Here is a 19337-nt window from a genome sequence, read left to right as displayed (position 1 = left end):
ACATTTATTATTTTGTGTTTTTTGGATTAATGCTAGCCTTGTTGGGGTGAGATGGTATCTCATTGTAGTTTTGATTTGCATTTCTCTAATGGCTAATGATTATGAGTATTTCCTCATGTGTCTGTTAGCCGCCTGAACGTCTTCTTTGGTGAAGTGCCTGTTCATATCCTTTGCCCGTTTTTCAATTGAGTTATTTGTCTTTTTGTTGTTGAGGTTTTGCAGTGTCTTGTAGATTTTAGCAATTAGACGCTGATCGAGTTTGTCATAGCCAAAAATTTTTTCCCAGTCTGTAGGTTGTCTTTTTACTGTTTTGGTGAAGTCTTTTGATGAGCATATGTGTTTCATTTTTAGGCGCTCCCAGTCACCTAGTTTCTCTTCTGGTGTTTGTGCATTGTTACTTATGGTTTGTCTCCTTTACTTCATAGGATCTGAACTTCTAACCACTACTGCCTGACTCTGGGCCCAGATCCAAGAGATCTATGAGTTCAGCCTCCTTCCCCTCTCCATATTCATTCATTTCTAGTCCACAGAGAGATTTAACCGGTTTTTGACACAAGATATGTCTTTTCATTTTCTATTTTATCTAAGATTGCTATGTGCTTGGACCAGAGGGTGTATTAAAGTATGAACTTACAAGCCATGTTGATTAAGAGTCTGTGTGATAATTTTCCCCAATATTTTATTATTAAAGTTTTCAGACATAGAGAAAAGATAAACAAGTTGTATACTCATATATACCCACCATCTAAATTCTATCCATCTTTTAGATCAGAACAAAGTCACAATTTCAAAACATTCTCATAGAACATTTTGATCAGTCAGATTCTATAGATGAATCATTATCAAAAGGGGGAAAATGTAGAACGGAAAAATTCTCATGGAATCTAGACCTTCTGAATGCATGGTGGCTAGATGAATCCTTGGAACTATTGCCCTGAGATAATCTTTAAAGTTGAAATCTTAAACCAAAAATAACCCCTGAGGACCATCATCTCGGGGACATCTAGCTCAATTGGCATAACATAGTTTATAAAGAAAATGTTCTACATGCTACTTTGGTGAGTAGTATCTGGGGTCTTAAAAGCTTATGAGCAGCCATCTAAGATACTTCACTGGTCCCACCCCTTCTGGAGCAAGGGAAAATGAAGAACACCAAAGACACGAGGGAAAGATTAGTCCAAAGGACTACTGGACCACAATTACCACAGCCTCCACCAGACTGAGTCCAGCATAACTAGATAGTGCCTGGCTACCACTACTGACTGCTCTGACAGGGTTCACAATAGAGGGTCCCAGACAGAGCTGGAGAAAAATGTAGAACTGTGTTCTAACTCAGAAAAAGGACCAGACTTACTGGTCTAACAGAGACTGGAGAAACCCTGAAAGTATGGCTCCCAGACATCCTTTTAACTCAGTACCAAAGTCACTTCTGAGGTTCACCCTTCAGCCAAAGATTAGACAGGCCCATAAAACAAAATCAGACTAAATGGGCACACCAAACCAGGGACAAGGACGAGGAGGCAGGAGAGGCCAAGAAAGCTGGTAATAGGGAACCCAAGGTCAAAAAGGGGCAAGTGTTGACATGTCGTGGCGTTGGCAACCAATGTCACAAAACAATATACATATTAATTGTTTAATGAGAAATTAATCTGCTCTGTAAACCCTTCATCTAAAACACAATAAAAAAATAAGTAACTGTAAGACTAAAAATATATATATATCCCCTGAAGTCTTCTTTAAACCAAACAGTAGTTCACCTTAATTAGTAAAGAATGTCTGCCTTGAGCATTGTGCTCTTTTAAAAAACTATGTATATGGCATCAAATCGACAACAGCAACTTGAACGGTTAGAGAAGAAACTTACAGGATAGTGAGTTCATGTTAATGGTGGAGGAATAACTTGGAAAAAGAGAGAAAGAATGTTTGAACAACTTGAAGAATGCAATCAATGTCACTGAATTGTATGTGTTGAAATTATCAAATTGGCGTATGTTTTGCTGCGTACATTTTCAACAACACTAAAAAGAAATAAAATAAATTATTTTTTAAAAAAGAGCCATCACAGAAGATATAAGCTTAGGGAGGATACAGATGATCGAATCTGACGTACAAGTCGCTCATTCTTCCTTAATGGATGGATTCAGAAAGCTTGTCAGTGATTGAATAAATATGTTGCATTAGTGGATGATTATGTTTACAAATATTGCGTTTTGGTATTCTGGAATAGACTAAAGTTACACTTGCCTTCAAAACAAAACAAAAACATTCTCACAGAGAATTTTTGAACCCTTTAAAAATCCAGAACCTAAATTTGAGAAATATAGGAATTTGCAATTCTTTATCATGGTTTTTTCACTTAACGTAAATATTCTGATCATTTTCCTAAGGGTTTCGTTTTAATTCAAGTAGGATAGAAGGTGGGAAAGATAAGGTAACATGAAGCTGTCATATTACCTTTTCAACATTCAAAAAAGAATAAAATATTTCCCATTAATTTTTGCCTTAATGCTATATAGTCTGGTTTCTATTATTTTAAAGTGTTAAATGACAAATTTTTAAAGTTTTTTTCTTATTTTTCTAACATGACTTTCATAATTCTCCAACTTTATCTGCTAAGTCATATTTATAATAATCGAGTGTTTAGGACTATAGGACATTCGTGCATGTTACTGAGGAGCTGGCAGCATACCAAGTAAGCAGATAAAGCACTGGCACCAGAATGACTCGACTCTCATGTCCTCAACAGCTGTTTGGTCTATGATGTCCCCAGAAAGTCTCTGAAATTCATTTGGATGAGCACCAGATTGAAGAACTCATTTTGTTCAGTTTTCTACTAAACAGCAATATTCCCTTGGGTACAAAATGGTGGTCCTGGGCACCTTTTTCAACAAAAAGTGATAACTAATTTCCTAAGCACTGTGGTATTGCCAATTTAAAAAAAAAAAAAAAGTTGTTTCCTAAAATATATGTGCCTGCCTACCTGTCTGTCTACCATAAGTTTCTATCAAAACAGCATTCAACGAAGAGTATACTGCATTATACCTACAAGATACCGTTAATTTCTACTGCTTCTTGTGAGAAAGAGAAAGAACATCAGCTATAAAATGTTACTTCCTGATCAACAAAACTGACTTTAACTAGTACTACAGAAGTGTAAACAATGCTTATTTTTATAACATTCTAAGGACCCAGTATAACTAAATAGATCCCCCCCTCCCCCAGCCCTTTAAAATTTCTTTTAAGAAAACACAGTTGGGTTGAAGCCCAATCAACCAAGATTTATTCAAGAACAAATTTTAATATTTGAACTCTAAACATATGAAAAGGTGGTATTGTAAAGCAGCCAAATAAAGATCTTCAAATAATAAACCTACATATGTTCTTACAGTCTAAAAACTGAAGGACTAAAGAGAAGAACATTATGTTGAGGAACAGTATGTGCAATTTGGGGTTCCATTGGTTTTATGGCATGGTAGGTCACCACGCTCTCCTGCTTTGGTGGAATTATCAAAGGCTGTGGGCTATCCACTCAGATTTCTAAGATTTCTGAGTGATTAATCCTTTCTGCTATGTTTAGTTTATAAGCAATATTATTTAACAAGTCACAACAGCTGATTTTAAACACCTTGATTTCTCTTTCCCACTGTTCAATTCCACTGTGATTTTCCACTTATAAATTTTCATTCTCTGCTTTCAGTAGAGGCTTTAGCTCGAACCAGTATGTCATTTTTCCTCATATTGCTATCTCAGCTCACCCAGTCTCACCAGAACCATATTTTCATTTCTGCCTGGATTTTCTGTAAGCAATTCTAATTCATTGTATTCTCCTCATGCTAGATCTCTGCTGTTTTTGCCTGACCAGATCCATTTCCCCTTCTTTCCTGCTATTCCTGTAGTAGCTCAATCCAATTATTTCTCTGAGGAACTGCCCTTCCTCCTCATTTAATACAGTCTTGGAGAAGCCAATCAGGTGCTCTCTCCCTGGAATTTAAACTGAAAGTTACAAAGTCTGAAAATTATTAGAGTTCATGACAGACTGCCCAATAGTTCCTGCTACCTAGATCTCTGGTGTTGTCCTGATTCTTATCCTTCCTGAGTCCTGGCTGTTCAGCTTTTCCTCCTTTCTATAAACTACTCCATATCCACTCAATAATTAGATTATACAATAGATTACTAACAAACAAATCTTAATTTATACACCCCCGAAGTACACCCCTTCTTCTAATTTCCCTATTTCTGTTAGTGATACTATAATCTTGTCATCTTAAAATCGCAAGTTTATCTTTATGCTTCCTTTTCCCTTGCCCTCATCCAATCAGTTAACAAGATTTATAGACCCTTTCACATTATCCTTTGATATCTCTTCCTTTCTAGACCTATAGCCACCTCTCTAGTTCAGACCCACATTACATTTGATTTAGAGACAGAGTAGCAGAGGTTTCGGATTCTCCCAGAGCCACTATTAAAATCTGGCTTTGCTACTTGTTAGTTATGCTGCCTTGGACAAGCTGATGAACTTCTCCAAGCCTTCATTTTTTCATTTTGTTTATAATGCGTATCTCATAAGGTTATTATAAATATCAAAGAAGATTATATGTGTAAAGTTCCTTATACGTGTATAGCTAATAGGAAGCATTTGAATTAGTTACTATTGGTGCTATAATTGATTTCCCTAGCTTAATTGGTTTCTGCCTCTGTTTTCTCTCAGTTCCAATACTTTTGATACAGCAATGCCATATTCATTTTCATATATATATATATATATATATATATATAAAGTTATCAGTTTAGGGAAGTTTTATGTATCTATCTATCTATATATATATATAATTAGCCTTTATCTAACAAATTAAATTCCAGCCCTACTTGTATATCAATCAAGGTCCTCCATGATGTCTTCTATTATTCTTCTTGACGCAATCCATACCCCAGATAAACAGAGCCACTCACTCTTCCATGAACACACCCTGCCCTTTCTCATTTACATTTCTTTGCTTGTTCTTTTATCTCCATCTTCCTATCAAATTTCTACCTGTCAGAATTTTAAATGAGTAAATAAATATAAAATGCTCACAGTAGTGCCTGGCACATAATAAGTGCCTTTAGTAAGTATTACCTATCGTTATTATTGCCACTTGTTGTCTATGAAATGGACTGCATGAGGGCAGAAAAGGGAAGGGGGAAATAGTATCCAATTTTTAAATCAGGAAAAATTAAAATTCTTTTCGCTCTGGGATCTAGGGATATACAGATGAATAAGGCATAACCATTGCCATCAAGGAACACAATATAGATAAGAAACAGACACATAGATAAGCATGAGAATGCTATATGTAGACTATGTGCGAAGGCATTTTGGAAGTCTTCCACAGTGCCTGGCAGATTTCTTGCACATAATAGTTGTAACACATAGTTTTAACTGTTGGAGGGAAAATAGCCTCCTTATTCTTCAAACTCCATTTCGAATTCTTCTTCAAATGCAAAACCTTTTCCCATCTTCCTGAACATATGTGATCTCCCCAAGTTATATTGTACCTTTCTTAGAACACATGACTTTTTACATACTTGCTTTATTCACTTGAAGGGAAAAATTATATTTTGCATCTTTATATACTCTGAATTATAAAGCACTATACCTTGCACATCCTAGTGCTCAAAAAATACTTGTAAAATTGGATGGCATTACCTTCAATGAACTCTCCAACCATTTTATTTTATTTGACTTTTGCTGTGGGGAATCTTAACTGTAGAAAGACAATTGTGTTTTCTACAGGTTACTCTGCAGCTATTCATAAGGTTTTCACTGGCTAGCTGCCAGGTCTTTCTCTCTAGTCTGTCTTAGTCTGGAAGCTCAGCTGAAACCTGTCCACCATGGGTGACTCTGCTGCTTTTTGAATATTGGTGGCATAGCTTCCAGCATGACAGCAACACGTAAGCCCCCACAGTAAGACAAACTGACAGACTAAAGTGCACCTGACCCAAGCATGGTGTTTTCAGTCACCTCATATGCGTGTGAAAGCTGGACAATGAATAAGAAAGACAGAAGAATTGACACCTTTGAATTATGGTGTTGGCAAAGAATACTGAATATACCATGGACTGCCAAAAGAACAAAAAAAAAATCTGTCTTTAAAGAAGCACAGCCAGAATGCTCCTTAGAAGTGAGGATGGTGAGACTTCATCTCACATACTTTGGACATGTTATGAGGAGGGATCAGTCCCTGGAGAAGGACATCATGCTTGATAGAGTAGAGGGTCAGCGAAAAAGAAGAAGACCCTCAACGAGATGGACTGACACAGTGGCTACAACAATGGGCTCAAGCATAGCAATGATTATGAGGATGGCACAGGACCGTGCAGTGTTTCGTTCTGTTGTACATGGGGTCACTGTGAGTCAGAACTGACTAGATGGCACCTAACAACAACAACAACACAGGTTACTCATTCAGTTTTTCCTTTCCATTAGCATGGAGTGCTAATACTGGACTGTATTTATCGTAACATACATTACAAACATTAAAACACATAATTGTTTCTACCTTTCTACGTTTTTCTTAGGTCAATATTTTATCAGATGATAACTAATTAAATTCAGAAAGAGATCCTACTTCTTTGACTGACCTTCCATGGTTTCTTACTATTTGTGGATTGCGTTGTATTAATCACTCGAGCCTTAAAGAGTTGAGTCACCTGGATTTACTTGTTGATTTCTTTATTTTCTTTCTAAATAACTAAAATGATTTTTCATTTACTTTCTGTAGGTAAATGTGAATGTAAGGAACAGGTGTTAGGAAACTCCAAGGCATTCTGTGGAATGAAATATTCGTACGGTGAGTTTGAAGTTCTGAAAACCTACTCAAATTAAGTACAAAGAATGTTTTAGAAAATCGGTGGCCTGTCCTACGACTTTCTCAATAAATCAAAGCAATAGTCTTATATAATGATACCAAACACAGTATTCTGGTCTTAAGCTAGATTTTCCTAATGTAGGCAATGTTGAGTGTCCCAGTAAGGGTAGGATGCTGGTAGAGCAAAAGCAGTATTACTGTACTATACGGAAAAAAAGGCAAACATAACAAAAAGAAAGAAGAATTATGACATATAATCCTTTCTCATGGATGCTTCATGGCTTATTCATCAAAAAGGGTAGTCTTAGCCACTTAAATAATTCCTGTGCCAGTTTATCATGTAGGGTAATTCTAAACAGAAGGAGCCCAGTGATACTGTTAAGCTCTCTGCTGCTATCCAAAAGGCTGGCAGTTTGAACCCACCCTCTGCTGGAGAAAGACCTGGCGATCTGCTTCTATAAAGATTACAGCCAAGAAAACTCTACAGGGCAGTTCTACTCTGTCACATAGGTTCGCTATGAGTCGGAATCAACTCGACAACACCCAAGAACAATGCTAAGCAGAAATAAGTTTAAGGCAGTATTTTACAGTGATTACAAACACAGGCTTCGGGTTCAGGCAGACATGGGTTTGATTTCTGGTTTATTGGGTGAGTAACTTAACCTCTCCAAACCTGTTTCCTCATCTGTAAAATAGGGATAATGCCACCTTCCTCATGAAATGACGTTTTTTTTAAAAACACACAGGATATTACCTAGACATGCTAAATGCTCAGTAAATGGTAGGACTAAGAGAATATGTGTATGAGAGGCACTGAGACTAGCTCTCTGCGTCTGTGTCTCTTCTCTAACTTCTCTGCATACTCTAGACTCCTCTACCTTTCAGGTACCAGGAAAATACACCGTATAGAAAAAGGAAAATGGCACTAAGTAAAGACAGTTACTACCGTCAAATTCTAAATGGCTTTATATTTACTATTAAGTACATTAAAGATAACATATTCTTGACTTGTGTCTGGGGCTTTTTATTGTATCATGATTTATATTGCTTAAAATATACACCACAATGAAGGGAAAATTCCAAACCAGAATTTCTAAAACCAAGTGTTCAGGTTCTTGATAACATTGTATTTAATCTTATAAAATATAAAAAAAAAAGTAGATGCTAGAAACCTCATAAATCTTATCTAAGATTACATTACATTTCCCTCCCTTACCTCTCATTGGCTAAATAATAGAAGAAAATTTCTGAAATGTATATTGCCTAATAAAGGAAAGGCAGTTTAGAAGGAATGGCATTTACTATCAAAAGCAAAAAACATGACAGTTTAGTTGGAAGTCAGTTTGTTCAGTGAAAATATACACTAAGTCTCATTATCGTATAGATTTGGTAGCTCGCTGACTAAATTTACAAACAACTGCATTGGCATCTTTTAATACAACTGAATTATTTTCCACTTAAAAGAACTTGAACGTTCTTAAAGGTGTAATGAAATATCTTGGTCTTATGAAGTGCAATATTCCTACAGACTTGGAGAAAAAAAAAATTATTTCCCCCTCCCCATTCTCTGCCTTAATGGAAAAAACACTTCATTGTTTATTCCTCTAGCAAATACTTATTAAGCTACAATACTGAACAGACGAAGTCCCTGCTTTGAGTTTAGTCAAGTAGAATAATAATGTTATTGTTGTTGTGTGCCGTGGAGTATACTGCAATTCATAGTGACCCTATAGGACAGAGTAGAACTACCTCATAGGGTTTCCAAGGCTATAATCTTTACAGAAGGAGCCCTGGCGGCCCAGTGGTTAAGCGCTTGGTTGCTAACCAAAATATTGGTGGTTCAAACTCACCAGCCACTCCATTGGAGAAAGATGTGGCAGTCTGCTTCCATAAAGATTACAGCCTTGGAAACCCCATGGAGCAGTTCAACTCTGTCCTATAGGATCACTATGAGCTGGAATCGACAGCAATGGGTTTGAGTTTTTTTTTGTTTTTTTTTTTTTGTTTTTGTTTTAATCTCTACAGAAGCAGATTGCCACATCTTTCTCCTGTCCCGTGGCTGGTGGGTTCAAGCCGCTGACGTTTTCGTTATCATCCAAGCATTTAACCACTGTGCCACTAGGGCTCCTTAGAGTAATAATAAAACCAAAACCAAACCCATTGCCATCAAGTCAATTCCAACTTATAGCAACCTATAGGACAAAACAGAACTGCCTTATAGTGTTTCCCAGGAGTGGCTGGTGGATTTCAACTGCCAACCTTTTGGTTAACAGCCGAACGCTTTGCTTAACCAGTGCACCACTAGGGCTCCAAGAATAATAATAATAATAAAAACCCATTGCTGTCTAGTCAATTCTAACTCATAGCAACCCTATAGGACAGAATAGAACTGCCCCATAGGGTTTCCAAGGAGCGGCTGGTGGATTCGAACTGCCGACCTTTTGATTAGCAGCTGTAACCCTTAACTACTGTGCTGCCAGTGCTCCACAAGAATAATAATCGTGACCCTTTATTGAGCATTGGCCATGTGCCAGGCACTATGCTATGCATTCTTCAGGCATTCATCTCACTGGGTTCTGGTCCAAACTCTATGCTAACCAACCAGCCATGTGAACTTAAGCAGTTCACTTAACTTCTTAAAACTTGTTTCCTCACAGATAAAATGAGACTAGATGAGCTCTGAAGATCTCTCAGAAGTTTAAAGTTTGATGATTCTATAAAGACGGCTGCCTGACAGCCATATTCTCAGGGTATGGGACCAGCAAGAATAGGGTTCACTCATTACGCACAATCTTCTTTCAAGATATAGAAGAGTCAGTAAGAATGCTCCTAATAATATAGAACATTGCATCCCAATGTTCCTTAGCTGTACTATCTTCTCTACCCCAATGTATTCCATTACTTAACCTCCAGCCATTTCATGGATGGAAGAGCATAGTCACTACAAAATTTTTTTTAAAAAAACCATTGCCGTTGAGTTGACCCTGACTCATGGTGACCTCAAGTGTTACAGAGTAGAATTCCTACATAGAGTTTTCTTGCTTGTAATCTTTATGGAAGCAGATAGCCAGGACTTTCTTTTGTGGTACTGCTGGCTGGGTTTGAACTGACAACCTTTAGGTTAGTAGGTGTCTTAGTCATCTAGTGCTGCTGTAACAGAAATACCACAAGTGGACGGTTTTAACGGAGAGAAGTTTATTTCCTCACAGTCAAAGTAGGCTAAAAGTTCAAATTCAGGGCATCAGCTCCAGGGGAAGTCTTTTTCTCTCTGTCGGCCTTCTTCTCTTTAGTGTTCCCCCGGACTAGGAGCTTCTCTGCGCGAGGACCCCGGTCCAAAGGACGCGCTCTGCTCCCGGCACTGCTTTCTTGATGGTATGAGGTCCCCCTGTCTCACTGCTCACTTCTGTCTTTTATAGCTCAAGAGATTGCCTCAGGACACAATCCAGTCTTGTAGATCAGGTCCTGCCTTACTAACACAACTGCCACCCATCCTCCCTCATTAACATCATAGAGGCAAGTTTACAACATATAGGAAAATCACACAATACCAGGAATCATGGCCCGGCCAAACTGATACACAGATTTTTGGGGGACATAATTCAAACCATGACAGTAGGCAAACACAAACTGTGCCACACAAGGACCGTACAGGCAAAAAAATCCAAAGCTGTTGCCATCGAGTCAATTCTGACTCATAGCTACCCTATAGGAGAGTAGCAAGGAGCACCTGGTGTTTTCGAACTGCCAGCCTTTTGGTTAGCAGCCAGCCTCTTAACCACTGCACCACCAGGGCTCCTAGAATATGTAAAATATATTCTTTTATGAATACACATAAAATATATTAATTTTGTTCTTTATCATAACATTATGTACAGTCAGGCATAAGAGTATAATATGTTATTGTTAGGTGCCATCAAGTCGGTTTCAACCCATAGCGACCCTATGTACAACAGAACAAAACACTGCCCAGTCCTGTGCCATCCTCACAATCATTGCTATGCTTGAGCCTGTTGTCACAGCCATGGTGCCATTCCGTCTCATTGAGGATCTTCCTCTTTTTCGCTGACCCTCTATTCTATCAAACATGATGTCCTTCTCCAGGGACTGGTCCCTGCTGATAACATGTCCAGAGTATGTGATATAAAGTCTCACCATCCTTGCTTCTAAGGAGCATTCTGGCTGTACTTCTTCCCAGACAGATTTGTTCATTCTTCTGGCAGTCCATGGTGTATTCAATATTCTTCATCAACACTCTAATCTAAGTTATTAAGGTTGACTCTGCTTTGAGGAGGCAGCTCTTGCCCAGCCGTCTTTTAAGTGCTTTCCAACCTGAGGGGCTCATCTTCCGGCACTGTATCAGACAGTGTGTTACTGCTATTCATAAGGTTTTCGCTGGCTAATTTTTTTTGGAAGTAAACCGCCAAGTCCTTCTTCCTAGTCTGTCTTAGTCTAGAAGCTCAGCTGAAACTTGTCCATCGTAGGTGACCCTCCTGGTATTTGAAGACCTGTATCATAGCTTCCAGCATCACAGCAACACCCAAGCCCCCACAGTATGACAAACTGACAGACGTGTAGGGGAAGAATATAATAGAGTTGGAATAAAATAAATAAAACCAGGGTAACAGTTATACTTCCTATACATCTTCTTTCTATTTAGATTTCATAGCTGAATGTGTTTAAGATTATATTTGCAGTAGGCAGATAGCTGATATTCTCTTAGTGTAGTGAGTGATGTGGGAAGGAGTAGAAGTTGAAAATGCCTAAGAAGGAAGAATTTAGTTAATACAGATAAATGAGACGAAGCCAGTGCAAAAATGGATGAGCCTAATGATTTTTTTAAACAAATTTCCATATTCTCATCATTATTAATTCACCTTTCTATTATATTCTGAAATGCATATTTAAATCGTTGTTCAAATTATCAAAAGATAATATGAAATCCAGAGCCCTGGTGGTACAGAGGTTAAGAGCTCAGCAGCTAACCAGAAGGTCAGCAGTTGGAATCCTCCAGCTGCTCCTTGGAAACCCTGTAAGGCAGTTCTACTCTGTCCTCTAGGGTCGCTATGAGTCAGAATTGACTTGACAGCAATGGGTTTGGTTTTTAATATGAAATTCTGTGCATTTTGACATTTGGAATTGTGTTGTTACAGTGCTAAAAATAAAGATTTTATCAGCTCATGATAAAGGCTCCCATGCTGAGGTCAATGTGAATGTAAAAAAAGTCTTAAAATCTACCAAACTGAAGATTTTACGAGGAAAGCAAACATTGTATCCAGAATCGTGGACTAACAGAGGCTGCACTTGTCCAGTCCTCAATCCTGGTGAGTATTAAACTTTTCCATTTTAATACCTACCTTGTCTCTGCTGATGTGCTGCTTGTCATACATTCTCTGAACCACAATCTAAATAAACTCACCAAAAGCATCTCTCCTCTTTACCATTTGAATTCTAGGAAAAATCCAAATGCAATTATTTGAACTGGCGTGAAAAAATTATTTCCCTTCCACGTGTTATGTAAAAGTAAAATATTTTAAAATCCAGCAATATAATACTCTCCGTCCTAAAACTGAAGTCTCATATTGGTGCCAGGTGCCAGTAGCACAGAGAGGATTTTCATGAATTTATCTGTCATAATACTTTATCTCAAAGTTAGTTCTTATTACAGTGCCCTGGGTAGAGCCTGTTCCCAAAGGAAGTTCAAATGCAAAATTCCATCTGCGCAAATAATACTGAATTCATTTTTACTATTGTATGAGAAGCAGCTGTTTCTCCTGGACAGAAAACAACTCTCAAGTTCTTATCATCTTGTTTCTCATTAAATGATCATTCTGCTTTCAAATTAGAAACAGCAGAAACAAACAAAATAACTGTAGAATCTTAGAGCAACTCAGGGTGGAGGGAAGTTTGATTTGCATCTTGAAGTGTTACTGCAGAGTTAGAGACACCTGTACACTCTACAAGTACACTCTCATACTGTGTCATCGGTGGCTTATTTCTCTGTCTCCCTCATTAAATTTGAGGACAGGATTTAGGTTTTTGATCATAGTACCGGTTCCTACCATCAGTATCGAGATTAAAGCAGTAACATAGAGCCCAGATAGTAGGTTCTTGTAAAACAAATAATAATTCCCCCAAAATTATCTCCATTTCCCTGTTTATGTAGTTATCTGTGTCTTAATGGCACTGATGAAACAGGCACATAATTTATGTTCTGGTTCTAATTCCTTCCAAATATTAAGTCTAGGAAACCACAGTTATGTTAATAAGTCTTTTGTGTTCTTTGATTAATGAATTTGAAAGAAACAAACAGATAATAGAGAGAGAGAGAGAAGAAACTTTCAATAAAATATACCCATAATCTAAACCATGATATGAAACTCTTGATTTTTTTCAGCTGTTGACCAATCTCTCACATACTTTTCTACTCCTTTCAGTATTTTATTTAAATTAATTTAAATTTTAATAAAGAAAAGGGGAAAAAATGATACTAAAAACCATTAAAAATATATGTTTTCTTAAATATAATTTCAAAGAACAAATTAAAGTAAGCAGAATCTTAGATTCTGAATACAGGAAACCAAGAATCATTAATTTTAAGTTCTATTTTCCAATCATGTGTGCTTAGGGACTCTTCCTATAATCACTTTTCTACTACCTTAGCAAAAGTTTTTTTTTGTTTGTTTGTTTTTTTAAAGTCTGCCCAGATTTTGAGTAAGACGTTAAAAACAAAAGCTTTGACCATCTGAGCCACCCTCCAGGAAGTGAACTATATAGTGGTTCCTAATCAGATTTCTGCCAAACAGAGTCAAAGAATCAACTGTGTTCATCACTATTGCAAACACAAGCGCAATTACTCAAAGAATTCTTAAAAATATGTTTACTTGCTTTGAAGAAAAGACTGGAACCTGCCAAAGCAAAACCAGACACTCTCATTTTACTTTTTTTTTCAGTTTTTACAAGTTCAGTAGCTAAGGCCAAAGAAAGCTGATAAGAAAATTCTGAAACCTTACATGCCAACTTGCTTCCTTTGCTACTTTTGAAAAGGAGCAATCTAATGGGACATCCCTACAAATTCATTTATTCCTACATTCATACATACATTCACACAGCTATCAATCATAAATGAATGCCAAGAATAGCACCAATGTATTATATTTCCTTTTTCTATGGATACAAAATAAACTTTGTGCCCTTGAACTTACAGCAAAGTAGATACAAATTAGCATAGAGATAGGAAAATCAAATGTAAATACTAATAAGAGATGCAACAGAAAACATTGTTTTACATACTAATTTTTAGTATGATGCTACTCCATAATTTATGAATTTATTCAGCATCATTTTTATTAGTTTAATTTATATTTATACTTTAAATTAATGGCAAATTCCTGCAGTACTTGTTTTATTTATAGCTTCAAAAATATACCCATTTAAAATAGCAGACTTTGCACTGAAGTTTTCTAAAAATCATTTATTGTATTCTATAAATGAGGATTTTTTATCTTAGAGGTGACATAAACAGTATCAAGTCCATTATATTTTTTTAATTAGTCTCTTAATTAAATAGTGGGATCATTTTTTTATACAGAAGCTAAGGCTACCCTTTAAAGAATATAAATACCTTATAATCCTTCTTACACTTTGCTTTCTGGTGTTTGAAACTTCTCTATGTCTTTATTTTCCTTTTTCTCTTTTTATAAAAACACTATGGTAGCTAATTTTAAAATTAGGACTGGTTTCTTTCAATGTTTTAAATACAGAAGGAGTACCTGTATATTATAGACATTTAGGGGAAAATTTAAAATTTCCCATTTCTACCGCCAAAGATCATCCGTTAGCACCTTAATGTAAATCCTTCCAGATCTTTCTCTGTATGTGTGTATATTGTATTTTTAACCAAATAAAATCATAGTATACACTCCATTCTGCAACCTGCTTTATTCAGATAATGATCTTTACCTTTAATTTCAGATTACTTTCATATTATCTAATACTCAGACCATATTCCAATTTTCCAACTGACCCCAAAATGTCCTTTATAGCTGTTTGTCCATACTAATATTCAATCCAGGACCACACATTTTATCTAGTTTTAAGTCTGTCAGGTCTCTTTTATTCTAGCACAGTTCTTTTCTTGTTGAAGAAACGAGGCCAGATGTCCTATGGATTATCCTACCTTCTACATCTGTCTGGTTGATTCCTGTGGTGTCGTTTAGTTTGTACCTCTATTTCCTATATTTTTTGTAATCTCTAAGGAAAATCTTGATGGATGCAAGATAAGAATTTTGGCTAGAATTCATGATAGATATTGTTGCATACTTCAAGTTGAATCGCAGTTCCTGTTTGACCCACCATCAGTGTTGCTAAGTTTGACTCTTGCATTAGAGTGATAACAGTCTGATCCCTCCAATAGGCAGTTTCGTTTATCCTTTTGAGACTGGGAAACAATGGATGTGGTGTTACTTAGTCACTATACAATATCCAATTTCCCATTAACCATTCACTTAATGATTTTTATCACCAATTGGTAATCCCTTCCTAAATCAATAATTTCATTAGAGTTTGAAAAATGATGTTTTTCTAATTCTGCCTAATTCCCTTCACTTATTAGCTAACATTCTTCAGTAAAGTAGGTAGGACTTTCTCTCTCCACCTGGGATATTAGGTTACCATGAAATACAGTTCCTATTGTAAAGATAGGATAAATACTAAATTGTTTTCCTTTCATTTCCAATTTTCAAAGTACAGAATGGTTTTAACAGCTGCCTCAGGAAAACCACAAATTAATTGTTCTCTGCCTTTCTCTTTTTTCAGTATCATTTTTAAATTATGACTCAATTTTCATTGAGTCAGTGTGTTTCAATACACACAATTATTATGTTTCTTGAAGTTCAAATTATCACAACTTTGACAAGTTATTACCCCTTCTTGTTAGCTTCTTTTAAAATACCCTGGTAACTCCCATTCATCTGTGAAAATGTTCTTTCTTTTTAACATAATAAGATATCTCATGCTCACCTTGTATCTCTTTACTCTGGACCTAAGTCTGTGTGGGTTATTATTATTTTATTTGTGGCTTGAATAAGACCTTCTCCAAGGAGCCCTGTTTTTTTTGGGGGGGGTGAGTGGGGGTGGGGTGATGTTAGTGGAGACCACAGTATATGTGTTATAGGTGTTCATTACTTCTGGGATGACATTTTTTCTAGGTAATTTCATTGAATGAATAAGAAAATACATTTTTTTTTAAAGTCATGATATTTTCAATTCAATTTTAACATCCAGAGTTTTCACTTAATTTGATTTTTAAGGTATATACCTCTTTAGCAGGAGAAAGATGTCACAGTCTGCTTCCGTAAAGATTATAGCCTTGGAAACCCTATGGGGCAGTTCTACTCTGTCCTATAGGGTCTCTGTTGAGTCGGAGTCAACTTGACGGCAATGGGTTTTTTAATATCTCTTTATCTCATATTGGAAAGTTTTATTTTATAAACATAACTACTTATTTGCTCTATACAATATTAAAATTGTTTCAAAATACCAATACTAAAATATTGCTACAAACGTCTACTAAGGGAGATTATATTTCTTTTTGTTGACGTATAGGTAATGAGACTGTCCTTTCACTTTTTTGTGTTTGTCAGCCAAAATTTTCTATTTGAAGCCTGAAAGAGTTTTGAATAATAAAGTCAACACTAGGTCTGGTCATGGAGTCTCTGGGTGGTGCAAGTGGGTAAGCACTCAACTACCAGCCAAAAGTTTGGCAGTTCAAACTGACCCAGAAGCAACTCAGAAGACAGGCCAGGCAATCTGCTTCCAAAAGGTCACAGCCTCAAAAAACCTATGGAGCAGTTCTACTCTGCACATGTGGGGTTGCTGTGAGTCAGAATCAACTTCGCAACAACTAAAAACAACAGTCAAGTCTCATCATTTGTGTGTGTGTGTGTGTGTGTGTGCATGTGTCTGTGTCTGTGTGTGTATGATAAACATCCTGTATTCCAAAAACACACTGACTTTATATAGGGAATATGTGTTATTTTGTATAATCCATAGCTCTCTTCCAATGTTTTCCGTAATGATTGTTTCACTTATATGAAATCCTCCATCATACACTGCCGCACAAAGTGAGCTTCCAAAAAATACGGATTTCTAGCAGTATGTTAAGTGCCTTTAGAGTCTTCATTTCTTTACCATAGAGGGTAGGAGGGTAGTAGAATATAAAAGAAAGGTTCTGGAATCAGGCAGACCTGAGCTTGAGTCAGGGTGCTGCTACTTACTGGGAGACACTGAACTGGTTTTTTAACCTTGCTAAGCTTCAGTTTCCTCATTTGTAAAACAAGAAGAAAAATAATACCTACTTCATGGGTTATTTTCAAGATTAAAGGAGTAATATATGTAAAGCACTTAGTACACGGTAAATACTTATTAAGGTCAGCTGTTATTGTCAATTATTCCATATTCCAACTATGAATATCTAAAACCATGAACTATAAATATATGAGTGCTGAAGTAGTATCTCCCCCTTCAATAAAATATGATATCTATAGCCCCTAATTTTGTTCTCTTTTAGGTTTGGAGTACCTTGTAGCGGGACATGAGGATGTGAGAACAGGCAAACTGGTCGTGAATATGAAAAGTTTTGTCCAGCATTGGAAACCATCTCTTGGAAGAAAAGTCATGGACATTTTAAAAAGAGAGTGCAAGTAGCAATAAAGGTGTATAGCACATACATAATGGCACTTCCCTATGTATAAAACACCAACTTAATGGAAAGGAGACCTCAAAAATGAAACTGGAATTTTTTTAAGTGCCAAAATGTATAGAAACGCTCCAATGCGTAGGCTTTGTCTAACCTAATCTCTCCCTGGGCCCACGTTTAAATACAGTTTTGTTTCATAAAGAAGACTAGAAAACCCTATGCTGATAACCTGTTTTCTATGGGACTGATTCTGAAATTCATAACTATTAAGAATATTTGAATAGCAGCATGATATTTAGCAGTAATCCATTAAGGGCAATATATCTAACAAGGACACCTCCGAGCTTCAGATATGTTACTTACATTTGATGCTACTTAAATTAATTAATGAGATTTTAAGGAATCCCAACCCTACTATCAGGAAAGGTGTTTCTTAAAAAGAGCCTTCTCTTGTTTGTTATGTATGAACTTTGGTCTGTGGGGTGTTACGTGGAACCTCTCCACATGTGTATAGTATTTCCTTGTATAAAGCACTTTACTACCTACCACATGTGTTGGGAAAGTTTGGAGATTGTTGACAGAAAGAAAGTATGTGTAAGAAAATCTACTGAAACAGAAGCACTGCCACGACATGTGGACAAAAGTGACCATATAAAGGAAGTTGTACTATTTAACTGAACACTTGGAGAAATTATGTGAAGATGCAACCTTAGAGGAAAATATGTTTGCATGAAGTCTCAGCTCCAGGCTAGAGGTTAGATTCCACAGATACTGGCCATAATGAAACTTAAAAAAAAAAAACTAAACAAGAAGAGACTTTAAAATAAGAGAAAGGAATCATAAGCGTAGAAATATGCTTAGATAAAGTGGAAATGGACTTGTAAATTTTAAAAAAGTTCGTGTATTTGCAATGCACTTGTATACACTTCAAAAATTATTGTAGACACAGAATTTGTTTTATTTTTGTGTTTAGTATTTAAATCTGAACATCAAAGCAGTTTTCCTACTTGTCTTTATTAACAGTATATGGTCATTATATTAACCCATTTTTTTTAACGCAAGGTATGTGATAGTTCACCAAACTACAGTTTTTCATTATCCATCTTCTGTACCAATGCATAACCACTATACATACAGTTTCTTCTGTTCTTAAATATACAAAACATGAACCACAGTGCCATAAGATTAATTTCACATACAGAACATATTTTTTCCTGAGGTCCTGTGGACTTGCAAAAAATATATATATATATTGCTTTGTTAATTTGTTTTTATATTTCATATATGTAATAAAGGAATATGATCTCTGGATTTTTGTCTCAATTCCTGATCAGCTCTTTCAATGATGCTAAAGATTTCCTTCTCTCAATCAGGGAACTCAAATCTAATTCCTTAAATTAAGACAATCAAATAAGGGCCTGCTATTTCTAATCTATTACTCTAGGGCTTGGGAATGGAGTGGAAGCGGAGTCAGATGAGTTTATTTTCTGTAGCCTTTGGACATGAACTGTTTTCATCAGGCACATTGCAGTTTTTAAATTACATTTAGTTTTAATTTAAACAGTGATACAAGTTCAATGTAGGAAAAAAAAGTATAACGGAGAAAAAAACACTATACTGAAACCATCCTGAGATAACAGTTGTTAGCATTTTAGTTCTATGCATATGCATACCTTTTATAGAATTGGAATTATATATACATACACTTATGAAATCTTTTTTCACCTGTAGCATGTCTCTCAGCTTTTTACCTATACCTGTCTTATCCTGGTAGGTGGAATGCTATCTAGCAG

The 19337-nt window shown here is 36.2% G+C and overlaps 1 protein-coding gene across 4 annotated transcripts in view; it reads left to right on the top strand.

Annotated features, from left to right (window-relative positions):
* The window catches only part of NTN4 (netrin 4), a 132534-nt gene extending 113684 nt beyond the window's left edge, over positions 1 to 18850 (top strand). For 3 of the 4 annotated variants that reach the window (XM_004381237.2, XM_004381236.2, XM_023735729.1), the window contains exons 8-10: positions 6762 to 6830; positions 11999 to 12169; positions 17416 to 18850. In XM_004381237.2, coding sequence (XP_004381294.1) covers positions 6762 to 6830; positions 11999 to 12169; positions 17416 to 17552 — 377 coding nt within the window. In that variant the 3' untranslated portion in view covers positions 17553 to 18850. The remainder of the gene's footprint in view (positions 1 to 6761; positions 6831 to 11998; positions 12170 to 17415) is intronic. The other variant, XM_023735728.1, reaches the window with a different exon arrangement.
* Positions 18851 to 19337: the final 487 nt, after the last annotated feature.

The sequence above is a fragment of the Trichechus manatus genome, unplaced genomic scaffold, assembly GCF_000243295.1.
Source record: "Trichechus manatus latirostris isolate Lorelei unplaced genomic scaffold, TriManLat1.0 scaffold00081, whole genome shotgun sequence".
NCBI classification, from domain to species: Eukaryota; Metazoa; Chordata; class Mammalia; order Sirenia; family Trichechidae; genus Trichechus; species Trichechus manatus.
The sequence above is the reverse complement of the archived record's forward strand: the minus strand, read 5'-3'. Positions and strand labels throughout refer to the sequence as shown.